Source organism: Zingiber officinale, chromosome 8A (genome assembly GCF_018446385.1).
Source record: "Zingiber officinale cultivar Zhangliang chromosome 8A, Zo_v1.1, whole genome shotgun sequence".
NCBI lineage: Eukaryota > Viridiplantae > Streptophyta > Magnoliopsida > Zingiberales > Zingiberaceae > Zingiber > Zingiber officinale.
In genome coordinates this window covers 10,553,058-10,570,601 of record NC_056000.1, presented here as the reverse complement: position 1 = coordinate 10,570,601, position 17,544 = coordinate 10,553,058, and the positions used below count along the sequence as shown (strand labels likewise).

The 17,544-nt window shown below is 41.8% G+C and overlaps 1 protein-coding gene across 2 annotated transcripts; it reads right to left on the bottom strand.

Moving 5' to 3' along the window:
• Nucleotides 1–6,236: 6,236 nt before the first annotated feature.
• Nucleotides 6,237–8,370, bottom strand: LOC122012379 (mannan endo-1,4-beta-mannosidase 1-like). Of its 2 annotated transcripts, XM_042568895.1 has the most exons (5): nucleotides 7,804–8,368; nucleotides 7,512–7,706; nucleotides 7,308–7,430; nucleotides 7,024–7,223; nucleotides 6,237–6,935 (listed from the first exon to the last, which is right to left on the bottom strand). In XM_042568895.1, the coding sequence occupies exons 1-5, from the start codon at nucleotides 8,131–8,133 to the stop codon at nucleotides 6,488–6,490; spliced, it is 1,296 nt and encodes a 431-aa protein (XP_042424829.1). In that variant the 5' UTR covers nucleotides 8,134–8,368; the 3' UTR covers nucleotides 6,237–6,487. The 2 variants fall into 2 exon arrangements, with proteins under 2 accessions (XP_042424829.1, XP_042424828.1); XM_042568894.1 differs by having other exon boundaries at nucleotides 7,308–7,706; nucleotides 7,804–8,370.
• Between the last annotated feature and the right edge of the window lie 9,174 nt (nucleotides 8,371–17,544).

The window sequence follows — 17,544 nt, the reverse complement described above, 5'->3', positions numbered from 1 at the left end:
TGGGAGTGTTATAAATAACAGAAAAAAAAACAAGAAGAAATTTTGCACTGATAAAAAAACCTCTATAAATAATAATTCTCTAAACTTTTTTATACTAAATATTCAAATCTTACAACTCAATTAATCTGGGAATAAGGACTGATTATTTGGAAATGCATCTCGCCTTTTATCACCGCACCAAATCTGGGATAATTCCCCGGTCCTCCCCCCATTGGGCTAGAGGTCCAATAATACTCTAGAGCACGTTAAGCTATAACAGGCTGCTGTTACGCTGGAATCAACCCTAGGGTTTATCACCTTTCGCAGTTGCGCCCCTTAACAATCGACGTTACCGCACTCCCCGGATCTTCTGTTGGACACCGGTGGTGGCGAATCCATAAGCAGAGATGAAGATTGTGGCGGCGTAACTCCTCGCCGTACTCGGTGGCATCTCCCACCCCTCTGCTGACGATATCAGGTCTATCCTCGAGTCAGGTGAACATCCATTTCGATTTGCTTGCTCAATTGTATTGGTTGCTACTCGGAAAATCTAATGATTCCACTGTACAAAAATTTTGTACAAAGGTCTGAACCTTTTCCTAGCTACCATGTGTTCTTTTAAATTAAACTTGGATCGCCTGCGGAACTTAACACGTTTGATCCAAAATTTAATCTATTTGTTCTTTTAGGTTTAGACTCGGATATCCTGCGGAACTTAACACGTTCGATCAAAATCACCTAGGTTATTAATTTCAGTAAATATTAATTTCCAAAATTGACTTCCAGTACTGACGTGGCGAGACACATGGCCTTCTTGGATAGGGGAACAATCACCACCGACTAGACAAAGCCTTTTAAGGAAAGTTAATATTTAATTTCCTTAAATAACTTTAGGTCAACCAAAAAGAACAATTAAATCACAAAGAAAAAAAAATAAAAAAACATAACATCGAAAACAAATTCGAAATACTAAAATCGCATGCCTCTTGTATTTGGTATTTGATCCTGTCTGAGAAGCTGGACACAACGAAAATCCGGAAAAAAGAAACCCACCGTGTTGATGAAGAATAATGCCTACCGAATACCAATCCGAGAAACCCAAAGCGGATCGGGAAAAAGTAGAGTCACCGGAAGCTTTCCTTGTATGAAGACCTGATGACGAAGAAAGAAACCAGATCTGAAGAGAAGAAATCCCGATCCAAAGCTTCCAAGACTTCCTGCGCACAAAAGATCAACCAACACTATCATCAGTGACCTAAGACCGAGGTGGGAATCCCTGGCTAGGCCCTCCGACGCTCAAGTCAGTGATCTCTCCTAGTGTGGAAGAAAGAGGCAGAAGAAGATGAACAGTAGTTGACAATTACGGTTATCAATGTACACGATGATGTGAACCTCCCCCCAAAACTTACCTTGCCAACGGAGAGGATTCCCCTTTTTATACCACTTCATATAACCTCCGTAGCCATGAAGTGGACCCCGGTTTGTTAGAGTTCGTTATGAGATCACGTCAGCTGTGTACTTGTGGTAGATGATTTTTAAGGAATCTTTTTCGTACCCCAGATGTACCTTCTTTGTCGTTTAGTACCTGCAACATAATATGAAAAAGCATTTTCCGCCAAGACGATATATATTTTCTGTCATATAGTTACACACTATAGGTATCTTACCCCTCTTGCTGTAATTAGTTTCCTACACCAACATTCCTTATATCGATTGGAGTCATTATATTCTATCAAATGCATTTCCCCATCCTAAGTTAATCGACCTATCTTGTCTCTTCTTGGAAGGCATGTCCCAGCAGATATTAGTTTGACTCTGCCTAAGCGATATGCGTCGGTCGACATAGACCTAACTTTACCCGGGAGATATGTCCCGATCGATATTATGTCTAACTTTGCCCGGGAGTTATGTCCCGGTCGATATTAGACTAGCTTTACCCGGGAGGTATATCCCGATCGATATTATACCTAACTTTGCTCAGGAGGTATATCTCGGCCAATATTAGCCTGACTGCGTATGTGAGGTATGTATTGGTTGATATTAGACTGGCTTTGCCTGGGTGGTATGTCCGAGTAGATATTAGACCTAACTTTACCCGGGAGGTATGTCCCGATCGATATTATGCCTAACTTTGCCCGGGAGTTATGTCTCGGTCAATATTAGACTAGCTTTACCCGGGAGGTATATCCCGATCGATATTATACCTAACTTTGCTCAAGAGGCATGTCTCGGCCGATATTAGCCTGACTCCGTATGTGAGGTATGTATTGGTTGATATTAGACTGGCTTTGCCTGGGTGGTATGTCCGGGTAGATATTAGACCTAACTTTACCTAGGAGGTATGCCCCGACCGATATTAACCTAGATTTGCTTAGGAGGTATGTTTCGACCGATATTAGCCTAATTCCATCCCAGCGGTATGTCCCGGCCGATATTACCCTACCTTTGCTTAGGAGGTATGTTTCGGCCGATATTAGCCTAACTCCATCCCAGCGGTATGTCCCGACCGATATTACTCTACCTTTGCTTAGGAGGTATGTTTCGGCCGATATTACCCTGCCCTCATCATGGAGGCACGTCCCGAATGATATTAACCTATCTTTTTGCTTTTCTTTCTTCCTTTTCTTTCCTCATCGGGAGACCCATAAAACCTAACCCATATCAGTATTATTTCCAAAAATAACTAGTATGATGCGGAAAGGAAAAATACTAGTTATACTTTTTAGAAAGACCTCTTGATTTTCTACCGTATTCCTCTTCTAACCTCAGACGTTGTGTGGGCAACGATCTTCCGAGATGAGAACCACCAAGCACCTTCTTCTTCCTTACAAGTTTCGGCCATCAAAACTTCTCCTAGGATGAAGAGGTTCGGCCACCACCACCATGCTCCAAGGGATGCTAGAAACAAAACTTTCTTTCTCTCATTCTTCTTCTCTAAACTTGATCCGGCCACCATATGAATCTCCACAAGAAGGATGAGGTTCGGCCATCAAAGAGAAGAGAGGAGGAGAGGATGGCCGGCCACATCAAGGAAGAAAAAGAGGGAAAAAATAGAATAGAGTTGTTCACCTTGAAACCTTCTCTACCCTCTTTTTTATAATTCTTGGTCTTGGCAAATAAGTAAAATTTAATAAAAACTTCCTTAATTCTTTTGCCATTGAAAATAAAATTTTATTTAATTAAAAATAATTTTTCTTTTCAATTTACAATGGTCGACCACACCATAAAATTTCCAAGCAAATAAAATTTTAAACACAAATTAAAACTTCCTTATTTGCTTCCGGAAATTTATAAAAAAATTTCTACAATAATTTTTCCCTTCATGATTGATTAATAAAAAAGAAATTTTATAAATTAAAATCTTTCTTTTAACATGTGGATAAAAAGAAAGTTATCTCTAAAAATTAAAATCTCTTTTAATTTACAAATAAGGAAAGATATTAAAATAAAAGAGAATTTTTTAATTTTTAAACTTTCTTTTAAATAATAAACATGATTAATAGGAAAGTTTTTACCAAAATTAAAATCAACCTTTTAATCTACAAATAAGGAAAGAGATTTAGCTCTTCTCTTAATCTTTTGTAGAATCTTATAAAAGGAAAGATTTAAATTTTTAAACTATCTTTTAAATCATGTTATCCACATAAGAAAAATTTTAAAAATAAAAATCCTTTTATTTAAATTTGGGCCGGCCACACCAAGCTTGAACCCAAGCTAGGGCCGGTCACCTTGAAGCACCCATGAACCAAACTTTGGCCGGCCCTAGCTTGGTCTCCAAGCTAGCTTGGCCGGCCTCTATGGGATGGGTAAGAAGGTGGGTATAGGTGGATATAGTACTCTATAATTAAGAGGCTACGATAGGGACCGAGAGGAGGAATGATTTTGGTCTCCCGATAAAATTAAGCATCCCGTGTTCGCCCCGAACACACAATTTAATCTTATCAATAATAATTCATTCCACTAGAGAACTATTATTGAACTATCGCACCAATCCCAAATTACATTTTGGGCCCCTTCTTATTATGAGTGTGTTAGTCTCCCTGTGTTTAAGATGTCGAATGTCCACTAATTAAGTAAGTTACTGACAACTCACTTAATTAATATCTAGCTCCAAGAGTAGTACCACTCAACTTCATCGTCATGTCAGACTAAGTCCACCTGCAGGGTTTAGCATGACAATCCTTATGAGCTCCTCTTGGGGACATTCTCAACCTAGATCACTAGGACACAGTTTTCTTCTATAATCAACAACACACACTATAAGTGATATCATTTCCCAACTTATCGGGCTTATTGATTTATCGAACTAAATCTCACCCATTGATAAATTAAAGAAATAAATATCAAATATATGTGCTTGTTATTATATTAGGATTAAGAGCACACACTTCCATAATAACTGAGGTCTTTGTTCCTTTATAAAGTCAGTATAAAAGAAACAACCTCAAATGGTCCTACTCAATACACTCTAAGTGTACTAGTGTAATTATATAGTTAAGATAAACTAATACCTAATTACACTACGACCTTCTAATGGTTTGTTCCTTTCCATCTTGGTCGTGAGCTACTGTTTATAATTTATAAGGAACCGATAATATGATCTTCTGTGTGTGACACCACATACCATGTTATCTACAATATAAATTAATTGAACAATTACATTTATCATAAATGTAGACATTTGACCAATGTGATTCTTATTTCTAGATAAATGTTTATACCAAAAGCTAGGTTTTTAGTATACATCCTAACAAATTGATACTTTTGTTCTCTCGTGTGATCCTTGTTTTCCGCAATGGGAGCGGAGGGGGATAACGACAGGATCGATCTCCTGCTGTGCGAAGTCTCCAAGAAGGACATCACGGAGGTCATCGCTGTCGGAAGGGAGAAGTTCGCACTTCGCATCTGTTCCTTCGGGAGGTGCTGTAGCAACTGTCGTAGTATCGAGCGGCGGTGGGGGTGGCGTTGGAGCTGCTCCAGCGGCGGAGAAACCGGAGAAGGAAGAAAAGGTCGAGGAGAAGGAGGAATCCGACGACGTGAGCATCTCGATCTCGCTTATATTAGAATGAAATAAAAACAGTGATTTTCATTATCTTATGGACTTAATTTTCCTTTTTCTTCAATGATTTTTCAGGACATGGGTTTCAGCTTGTTCGATTAAGCAATGCATTGCTGCGGATCGACCAATGATTCGTTTTTTAAGGTGTTGATAAATTTTGGCTTTTGCATTCTGGTTTCATTCTCAAAGTATAGATTCGTTTCTTTTGGTGTATGGTTTTGGATCCGGTGATTATTTTTATACTATCGAGAAATACATATATCAATGTCAAGTCTTGCTAAATAACAATCACTATGGAAAAATCTCCTTTTACCAGTATCATTGCCTGCCTTTCAACATATCGTCCCACTCGGTTACTTCCATCGTCCATATGTCGCTGCTCCTGAATACCATAAGCAACGACTGATTCTTAGGTTAATCATGCATATTCAGGTCTCAAAAAAAAGAAAAATAAAGCTAAAGGTTAAAGAAATAATTCAAAATCAAGTCAGAGATATGAATAAGTACTTTGTTTAAAAACCAGTTAGAGATTGAAAACGGGACTAATAATTCAATTAATGGAGAATAAGATAATGAATTGGATGAGAATGTGATTGATATTAAAGTTCATTATATATATTTTTTTATTATTTTTTAAAACGATAAGACATGATGATAAAAAGTAAATACCTTCACCTATAATATCTCCGTCAACTCATCTTAGGACTAATATAAAGAAGATAAATTACGGATGACTATTAGCCTTTGAAATAATGATTAACACATAAAAAAAATATTTATCTCGATTTTATCAAAATTTAAATTCAGATTTATGATGATAACATCTCGTAGATTAACCACTAGATGATCTGGAGACTTAAAATAGTAAGACATGAGACTTGATGCGGGGAAATGACTACGTTATCAATTTAATTGAAAAAGAAATTACTAAATATATTTCAACATAACGAGTTGGGATTGTCTCAACTCAGATCGGGTGAGAAATTTGAGGCGCTACCGACCTAATGTAATTAGTGAAAGCCAAATGATAATAAAATTATCTGAAAATTCAAATATTCTAATAGATTTATAATTTCTAAACACTACTGATGGATATGAAATCTTGAGGCACTGTTGCCATGTGATGGGTCGACCTCAACCACCAACTCCCATCCTCCCTGCAAAAAAAATTATTTATTCCCGTGATCACCGAAAGTGCTCAATGCAATATAAAAAATAAATATAAAAAAAACATAAAACAAAGATGTCATCGTCACTTATCGGTGCTCTCTTAGAGAGATCATAGCAAACATTTTGCTAAACATATCGAGATATATATATATATATCACTTCTCGCAATTTACCTAAATATATTCAAAATTTATTTAGTTTTCTCCCGGATGAAACCGCTTCATCTCGAAGAGACTTCCAAGCTTCTGCTGCTGCTGCTAATTCTCCGCCGTCGGTAATTTAGTTGCCAACGTTGTTGCCGGTCCTCCTCTGCTGCTCCCTTACCGCCTTCGCCCTCTTCATCCTTGCGATGTTCCGCTGCCGCGCGTACATCTTCCCGAGGTTACGCAGCTGCCTCGACTGCGCAGTGATGAGCCGTGCCGTCGAGCTCGCCTCCCCCATGATCACCTGGTACCCATCGCCGTACGAGTCGATCCCCTCGGTGAGCAGCTGCCAGAACAGCCCTCCGGCGGCGGCGCCGCCCGTCCTAGCCGACCAGTACACCTTGGAGTACACGGTCCTGAACAGGGTGTCCTTCTGGTCGATGCTGAACCCGGGGTCCTTCTGCGACTTACCGAACTCCGTGATCAGCAGCGGCTTCCGGAGCACGGAGCTGGCGTCGCGGATGTGCACGTCGAGCCACTTGTTCAGGAACGCCAGCTGAGATCGGTCGTCGGAGGACGACAACCTGCGACACGTCAACACGGGAGATTGCATTCGGATGCTTTATTGCTCGACATATTAATTATCAAACTTAAATTCGCCGGAGAGATTACCATTGATCGGGATACGAGTGGATGGTGGCGAAATCGATGTTGGGAATTTGATTATTCTGGATGAAATCGGTTCCAATTTCTACGCCGGGATTGAATTGTCTTTCAGACGAGGATGTGCCGTAGAATCCCTCCAAACCAGCTTCGAGCAAGTGGTTGCTGTCTATGGATTTCACATGAGCAGCCATCTCCGTAATCCATGCCTTAAAATTAAGAAACAACATTTCAGTTTTGTGTTTCTTCAAAGGAAAAGAAAACCAAGTATGCAAATGTCAAAAATAAAGAACCTGAATAGTTCTTCCTGAGAGATCTGATTGGCATCTGGGCTCGTTCATTAGCTCCCAGGAAAAAATGGTAGGCTCATCCTTGTAAGCGACTCCAGTGATGGTGTTAACTCTTGTGAGCACGGCCTGAAAAGTGAATACCATGGATATTTGTTCGGATCTGTGTTCAGATACGTCACTAATTGATGAACAGAAAAATAAATTTACCCTGATATGGTTCTTGTAAAACCCTCTGACGACTGGGTTTGTGAAGAACTCATCATCTGATGCAATGTATTGTCCCTGTTCTCTTCCCCATTGGACATACTGCTTCTTTCCTCCAAAACTGTCGTAGTTATCGACGAAGCTCAAGATGAGCTTGATCCCGTATCTTTTGGCCTCGGACACCACAAAATCCAGCCCCTAAATACAAAAGAAAATAAGAAATTGATCTGTGTATGATTTTATTTTATTTTTAAATTTTTGTTTATAAAAAAAAAGGGGATTTTGTGAGTGAGACCTTGAAAGTTTGCTCATTGTAGGAGCCAGGGGAGTACTGCAAGGCATTGCTGCCGCCGTCACTGAAAGCCCAAGTTCTTGCTACCAAGAGGCCATGGCCGGAAGCCTCGCGGAAGGCAGAGGAAACCTTGTCTTTGAGAGAGGGGTTTGCGGCCAGCGTCATGAGCCAGTAGGCATTGAAGCCGTTGGCATAGAAGGGGTTGCCATTGAGCTCAAAGTGCAGTCCCTTGGCCCTGACGAATCCATCAGAGGCCTCAACACGGTGGCTCTGTGGAGGACTCAGCAGCAGCAGCAGCACAGGAAGGAAAGGCAAAAGGCTCAGTGCCCTCATGACCAACCTTTCTTCTTCTTTGAGTAGGAAGGATTGGAGATAGCGCTTCTCCTCTTATGCTTGTTTATGGAATTTGGATGCTTGAGGTGGAAGGAGAGGCAGATTCCTCTGCTATAAATGCTCGAGAAGGATCATGTGCATGGGCCATGCCAGTGAACTCTTTTGGCCACTGAACATGCCTTGAACAAAGGAAGAACAACAGCGGTAATGAAACAACACACTTTTTGTCGCAGATGAGCTATTTAGAAATGCAACCTCTTTCTTTTTGTGTTATTTATAGCTTATTTCCAATACTTTAGTTTCTAGTTAGATTTTTTTTCTTCAGTAATTTTTATTTAACGAAGGTCAAATTGTTCTTAGAACAGCCATTTCATTTCATTGGCTTGATGTGATTGACTCAAGGTCCCAATTAAACATATCGATGACGCCCTATTTAAAAGTCGGAGAAGATCATGAAGTCGTTGCTAAATTTCCTGAGTTTTGAGATTCAGTCTGCATCAAAATAAAGAATCTTGACCAAAAACAAGTTAAGAACAGTTATAAAATTTATTATTTTATCATTTATAATTATGTAAATTTAAATATAAAGAATTAAAGTTTAAATATTAGCCTCGAGAGGTCCAATTAGGCCATTTAAAAAAAAAAAGAAAGATTAAATTGGATCTCCATGATCATCAATTAAAAAAATATGACAAAACATTTTAGCTGGGGAAAACAATAGAAAAGACCAACACCAACTATCTAGAATTCCTTATTAGACAACTAATGATGGAAGACGTCTTTCATAAATTAACGGATAATTTTGTTTAATGATTTATTTTTTAATAGATGATTAATCTAAAAATATTGACTATGAACTAAATTGATCACTCTAAAATTAATGATGCCAACTGATTAAAAAAATTGAGTTTAGTAAAGCTACCGATTACCAAATCAATGCCATAAATCAAGGGGAGAAAAAAAATAAAATATAAACGATGGGAAATAACGAGCTCGAGCATTATCCTTCAACGTACTGTACCATCACGTGGTCCCTCTCTACTCGTGGGCGTTGTTAATTGTGTCCCTCAGTCACCGACTTCTTGTTTGATTTGTTAACACATCACCGACGACTCCGCACTGTTAGCACTAATATTATTTTTTTAGCTCCGAATTTCTTTTTCTTTTCCATTTCTTTGCTTCGAAGGAAAAAAAAAAGCGTGATTGATTGATTCCCGGCTATATGTTTTCTTCTGTCTCAAGTGAGCACTCGATGCTTAATTAGTAATGCAATTATCAAAATAAAAATTATTTACCCAATGCTGATCATTCAGTGCCCTCTTTTTCCTTGTCATCTTCACAATATTATCTCAGAAGTGAGTAATTAGTAAGTACTTAAAAACTGAAAAAAGTACCTTGTACCTCGCCTGCTGACAATGCGAATGGCCCGCCATGGAAGGGGGGACAATTTCCACTTTTTCCGTGACAAAAAACGTGAGAGTAAAGACCAAGGCTCCTCGTGATACTCTTTTATTATGTTACTAATCTTTATAATTATAATTAACTAATAGGACTTCAAACATTACATTAGGGAGAGTAAATTTTTAAAATGTTATTATATAAATAAAATAAAATATTTCTAAATTAGAATTCCTCCAAACGCCGACGCCTCTCTTGTGACGCAACGCGTCCTGCTTTCTACGGGCCCACAAATTAGCAAATGACACAACTGCCTCAATCAATGCCACTAATTATGATTATTGTTGGATTTTGTATGTATGTGGGAGCATGTGCAAGAACATGCTCAAGCAATGCTACCCCACCTAACAAGCCGCGATCGATCACTTAAATAATCACCAATTTGCGTGCCATTTCTGTAAATTTAATTTTTGAGAAAGGGCATCAAAATTTATTCGATTAAATATATCCTTGATGATAATTTGTTCTTTTAAAAAAAAATAGAAATACAATGTTTGAATCTATGCTATTAGTAGTAAAAAAAACATGTCTTATACTAAACATGCCTCGGCAATGGCTTATAAGTTTATGTGGATTACACAACCAAATCACATATCATAGTTTTAAAACTACCATCTTTTTTACTTCATTGTTTTTAAACTTCTGTTTCATTTTATTTAGAGGTGTTAATTAAGTTGAATCGGCTTTCCAATTCAACTAATGCCGTCAGTCTAAGTGGGGGCAATTCCTAATCTATGGACTATGGTGGTGCATTATTTTAGGCTTTTGACAAATAAGTTAATCTTATCAAATCTTCCATGTTAACCAATTTGTTAGAATAATTTTATGATGTGAAAATTTTCATATATATTCTGTTTTCTAGTGATAAAACAAAAAAGGAAACCAATAACAAGTAATTAAATAAAAATTGCTTCTTGTGCATGGTAATAATTTTCACTGTAGATAAAGTACTGCAGTTAACCTGATCCTCGTTGCATCTATCAGAAAGTCAACAATCTAAACAGCAGAGAAGTTAGTAATTTCAAGCATATAAAAAAGAACCCAATTTTTCTTTAAAAAAAATTACTATGATCCACCTTGTGCGATTGTATTTGTAAGGATCGTCCTTATATTCAGTTCTAATGTTAAAACAGGTTCCTTCGAGTTTATCAGAGTCAATGATCGACCAAGTCATGTTTCTTGCAAAACCATGCTGTTGAATAAGAAGACAAGATTTGTAAACATAAACTCTAATTTGACTAATCATATTGATTCAAGTAACACCAATGCATGAATAATTGGCATTTTCTACGTTGAGAAATTGCTGGTATCATAATTTAATTTACAAAGCGTTTCTCTTAAACTACATATCATTGTTAAACTACATAGTAATATTAGTGCATTGATTTGGACCAATTCATTCATCTGTAATATGATTGTTAGGTTTAGCTATCAGTTTGAATAACAAGATGACATCTAATATAGATGGTTTCTTCTACATGTTCAATCTAGATTTTATTAAGATTTGATGTTATATCTAATTCAAGGAGTATAGCATCCAACAATAAAGGGAAGGTTCACAAAAATATGTTTTGTTGGAATCAATTGAATCTGCAGCAGAACTACATATGTAAGAACTTTGTCATCGTCAAAGATATCTAACCTACTTCATTACCATCTTGGCTTTCTCGTGTGATGGAAATGAATAAATAGTAAGATAATGGGTAAAGCATCTTATTTCATCATTGCAAATTATAATGATCTTTGATGCAGAGTTCTCATTCTATCCTGAATGAAAGATAAAGACTATGATAAAGAAAAAGAGTACACAAAGTTTCAGTGAAATTAAGTGACAAATGACAAGAAGGAATAAAGGAAAACGTGATCAGAAAGAGGGAATTTATACCTGTTGTATAGGGCCAGGTCCTAATTGAGGGAAACAGTGTGGGATTTCTCATTCATCCACCATTTCAAATATAGCAATGGTTAAGGGCAGCGTACCAAATATATGACTCTGCACGCTTTTGGAGTTAACATATTTAAATCAGTTCAATGCAAAATCCATTCTATCGACCAAGCTTTTGCTCAATCCAGAATTTATTAAAGGGAAAGTACCATAACTAATTACGAGGTTAATCCTTGAAATTTAGATCTGAGCTACATCAGAAAGAAATTATAAAAGATGTGAAGAGAAAACAAAGAACAAGAACTATCAGAACCTGATCTGTTTATGTCCATTAAAAACACAGCATATCAGATTGAACAAAGAGCATATTCTTACCATTCAGAACCTTCAAAGAAGTGATGCAGGCTCCAAATAGATAAATCTCGGCCGCATTGCACAATAACCATGCGATATATAAGCTCGTCGACATACATAATTCACCCATAGACGACAATTTCAATTTTCAATAAACTGAGGAGGAACACATGACAAAAGCAATGATCAATTCATAACGGGATATATAGTAGGATACATGATGCGGTGATTAGAGGGGTTCCACCCGGCTACCACGGTGGAGATCAAAGGAGGTCAAAGTCAAGACGGTCAACGTGTATAGGACATCGTCTGGTCAGACGAAGCATGTCCCCGCTGGGCAAAGCATTCCCCAACCGGGAGAAAGGATTCGATCCACCGTAACCCTTGACACGGGGAGCAGTCAAAGATCCAACGCTCAAGGGAGAACGACGTGTAGAAGCCGAGCCGAGTGGCTACCCCGCTCGGCCGAGCAGCGCACTCAGCATCAGTCGAGCACGCGGACAGTGAGCTTCCGGCCGAGCGGCAATCCCGCTCGGCCCAGCGACAAATCACGATAAGATTTCCGACCGAGCGGCTATCCCGCTCAGTCAAGCAACAGATAATACGAGCAGTGGACTTCCAACCGAACGGCTATCCTGCTCGGCTTGGTAGCAAACAACACGTGGACAAGGAGGTCCGACCTAGTGGCTATTCCACTCAGCTAAGCAACAGACGCGACAAGATATCTCTCAACATCCTTTTGGAAGCTTGTGCCGCTGACAGGCGACATGGTCAGATAGAGGATCGTACGATGGAATATTCCACTGTCATTTCAGAGATATGCTTGACCCGTTAAGGTACTGTGTCAGGGACACTTTACCGACACGTCTTTTCAGGGAAACTTTAAAATGCGTGCTCGCCTTAGGAAACATGCACGCGCTCTTCCGAAGCTCTATATAAAGGGGAGTCCAAGCTTCGGCGGAGGTATGCGTTACATGCATTATTTACTATTACGATACAGTTCTTGCTTCTTATTTCTTCTTACTTCGCCGAAGACTGACTTGAGCGTCGGAGGACCATCGTCGGGACCCCTTCCCTAGCTCGGCACTGACGCTGCTTGTGTTGCAGGCGGGAGCGAAGTCCACAGGAGGTCCGCAGGAGCACCACATCCCCAGCATCCACCTTATCAACTTTATGACAGAATCATATTTGGCGCTGTCTATGGGAACGTCATCTGAATCCGAACAAAGAGGATGAAAGACGTTGGACAACTAACTACTGTGACACTCACTCAAGAGGAGTTGGAGGTGCTCGTGCAAATGCGAGCAACGAAAATGATCGAGCATCATCAACAATAGGCACTAGCTAATCGGCAAGCGTTGCAGCCTGCCACGTTGGTAGCCGACAGGTGAGTGGGGCAAGAAGATCGAGCGGAGCAACTCTCCGTATAGGGGCAGAACCGAAGGCCGACCGATACACAGGGGATGGGCCACTTGCGTTGATCCCCTTCCATCGAGCCCTGTTCCAAACCCCCTCGGAGATATCCCAAGCGCATCAGGAGCGAGGACTATCTTCCGACGATGCCCCCGTTCGGGACGCACGAAAGGGCAAAGTGCCCCGAGGCAACACGTCTCTAGAACGGATCAACCGACAGTTCTCAGAGGAGATGTTACAAGACCCTCTGCCCCAACACTACACTTCGTCAGTGATCAGGACGTACAACGGGTCGACCGCCCCAGAAAATCATCTGGATCGGTTCGATAACAAGGCCACGCTGCATCAATACACGGATAGAGTGAAGTGTCGTATCTTCCTCACGACTTTATCCGGATCAGCGCAGCGTTGATTCAGAAGGCTGCCGGACGGCTCGATACAGAGCTTCAAAGACTTCCGAGTCGCTTTCCAACACTACTTTGCCAGCAGTCAGTGCTACCAGAAGATAAGTGTCAGCCTCTTCGCCCTAAAGCAAGGGCCCAAGGAAGTGCTCCGAGCGTACATTCAGCGCTTCAATCAAATGGTCATGGATATCCCCTCGGTCTCGTTCGAGACCATGATGAACGCCTTCACCGAGGGGCTCACCGAGGGAGATTTTGTCGGGTCACTCATCAGGAAGCCGCCCAGGGACTTCGACCACATGCTTAAGAAGGTCAATGAATACATCAATGTGGAAGAAGAACAGACGACCAGGAGAAAGGAGGCATCGATCGAGCATACGACATCGATCGAACGCCGACCGTCAAGCAACCATCAGCCACCCAGGGGGCCAAGGGCTGAAGGAGTACGACCGCACCAGGAGACCAGGGCACATGCCGTACAGCACGTGGCGTCTCATCGACCCAAGGCGTCGAAGGGCAAGGTATGGACGCTTATGTTTTGTTTGTTCCACCAGTCGACAACGCACAACACGCGGGACTGTTGAGGACTGACACTAATCATCAGCTAACCGGCTCCCAGAGGATATCTCCGCCTCTCCCCATCTCCTGATCGGCGAGATCGACATCGATCCACCAGACGGAGAGAGGATGAAAGAAGGTCAGCCGAGCGGCACCATCAGCAGCAGCAGAGGGATAACACTGATCCCTCCCGAATCTCGACTGAGCGAAATAAGCCATCCGCTCGGGAAGAAGAAGATAGGAACAACGTCGCCCGAGGAGAGATAGGCATGATCACCGGAGGGCCAACCGACGATGACTCCAACCGAGCCAGGAAGTCGCATACTGGATGGTTAGAGATCCACGCTGTAGGATGCAGCAAGGAGAGGGTCGAAGGCCCCCAAATCAGCTTCGGCCCTGAAGACTTGGAGGGAGTAGAGATCCCTCATGACAATGCCCTGATCATCCGAGCAGCGATCGCTAACTACACCTTTCGCTGGACTTTTGTCGACACGGGGAGTTCCGTGAACATCATCTTTAAGAAAGCGTTCGATCAACTGCAGATTGACCGAAGCGAGCTGCTGCCCATTGCAACCCCGCTCTACGGATTCACCGGCAACGAAGTACTACCAATCAACCAAGCAAGGTTGGTCATCTCGCTAGGAGAAGAGCCGTTGAGGACCCGGACGATCAACTTCATAGTGGTAGACGCACCATCGGTCTATAACGTTATCTTGGGTCAATCGACCCTCAATGAGTTCCGGGCAATAGTGTCAACTTACTACCAGAAGATAAAGTTCCCAGTGGACGATCAGGTGGGTGAGGTCAAAGGCAACCAATTGGCCGCTCGGCGCTGCTATATGGAGATGGTCAAGGCCAAGGCAAAAGTCGCTTGGAAGATTCCATGGCTAGAGGTAAATGCTATCACTGAAAAACCTCCCACTTTGGTATATGAAGAAAAGGAAAAGACCCGAATCCACCCGAGCCAATCGAAAGCCACAACCTTCGTGGTCGTCGACTTGGAGGAGGAGAAGAAGGCAGAGTTGATTGCCTGCCTCAAATAGAATCACGATTTGTTCTCCTGGTCAACACATGAGCTGCCCAGCATCTCCCCGAGCGTAGCTCAACATGAGCTTCACATCCAACCGGACGCTCTGCCGGTCAAACAAAGAAAAAGAAATTTCAGCGCAGAGCAGAACATGATCATTCGGGCGGAGATAGAGAAGCTACTGGAGGCTGGCCATATCAGAGAAGTCCAATTTCTGAGCTGACTAGCCAATGTTGTGCTAGTCTCCAAGTCGGGCAACAGGTGGCGGGTCTGCATCAACTTCCGTGACTTAAACAAGGTGTGCTCGAAGGACTTCTATTCGCTGCCCAGGATAGATCAAATGGTGGACTCAATGATGGGTTGCGAGCTGATTTGTATGCTTGACGCGTATTAGGGATACCACCAAGTGTTGCTCGCTCGCGAGGACCAAGAGGTCAGCTTCATCACGACCGACAGGACATACTACTACAATGTCATGCCGTTTGGATTGAAGAATGTCGGAGCTACTTACCAGAGGCTAATGAATAAAGTGTTCCGACAGCAAATCGACCATAATATGGAGGTATATGTCGACGACATATTGATTAAATCCATCCAAGCTGCTGACCTATGCGTAGATATAAACAAGGCGTGTCGAACGCTGTGGACTTATGGGATAAAGCTGAATCCCGGTAAGTGCCTGTTTGGCGCAAAGAGTGACCTCTTCTTGGGCTACATCATCACCGAGCGAGGCATCGAAGCCAATCTGAGCAAGGTCCAATCTTTGCAAAACAAGCCCCCACCTCGGAACTTGAAGGAAGCTCAAAAGCTAACCAGTCATATCACGGCGCTATCCAGGTTCATATCCAAGTCGTCCGATCGAAGCCTGCCGTTCTTCAAGGTGCTTCGCTGGGCCACAAAATTCCAATGGGATGCCGAGTGCGACCGGACACTGGGGGAGCTGAAGGAGTATCTAAACTCGTTGTCTGTATTAGCCAAGAAGGTCATGGGTGAGCCACTCTGGATCTATTTGTCATCCAATGAGCATGCGGTCGAGTCGGCTCTAGTTAGGCAGAACGGCCAAGAGCAGCAGCCTATATATTTTTTGAGCCACATATTAAAAGATGCTGAGTCCCACTATACTAGTCTCGAAAAGTTGGCTTATGTATTAGTACTCGCCGCGCGGAGGCTACGCCCGTACTTCCTAGTGCACTCAATAATAGTAATGACTAATAGTGCTTTGGGAAGAGTCCTCTTCAATCCAGAGGCATCCGGGTGGCTGATCAAGTAGATGACAGAACTTAGTGAGTTCGGCATCCAGTATCAACCCCGAGCGGCGATCAAAGCTCAAGCCTTGGCAGATTTCATCATAGAAGTATAGAGTGACAAGCTTGCAACAACATGGAAGATATATGTGGACGGCTCGTCCACTCAGCAATAGGGGTGAGAAAAAATTTGATTAAACCGAATAAACCGATCAAATCGACCGATATTTTAATTTCGGTTTGGTTAATTCGGAATTTCGATTAATTCAGAATTTCGGTTAATTCAATTTAAAAAAATTGGTTATTTCGGTTTAATCGGTTATGGTTTGGTTTTAAAGTTTGTTATTTGGTCAAACCGAAAAAACCAAACCCGAAGGACTTAAATCATAAGTAAACCGATGGTAAACCCTAAAATCCCTATTCTCATCTCCCATCTCCTGATCTCTGCGACTCGCTCCCTCGCCGCCGCTCACGCTCCCGTTCTCGATGTGCCGCCCATCACCGACTCCAGTGATCTGTTCGTGATCAGCGACTCATCGTTCTCTCCTCCCATCGCCTTCTCACTTCTCAGTTCTCACTGAACCTACGACTCCACATCTCCTCTGCCTCTGGTCCGCCCTGCTCAGTCCTCCTTCCTCTCGTTGCCGAGTGACTCCACATCTCCGTCAGTGCTCCAGCCATCCTTCCTCCCTTCTCCGAGCATCTCCTCAGTCCTTCTTGCTCACTGCTCAGCCCTTCCTCCTTTCACCATTCTCTCCACCGGTACTTCCTGCTCACTGCTCAGCAGCCCTCCATCCTCCCATCACTCTCTGTTTGTTCCTCCTTGCTCACTGCTCAGCCCTCCCCTTTCCCGTCACTCTCACCGCTTGCTCATTCATCGAGAGCCCCCTCATCCTCACACCATAGTAGCCAGTAACTGCCCTACGGTATGGGTAAGTAATACCTACTTATAATTTACTCAATATTTTGAAATTAGTAATCATTGATTTTATATGGCATATGAATTCTTTGTTGAACTCAAGTATTTAACAGTAGCTAGATATTCTAAATCCTGATAATAATTATCATCAT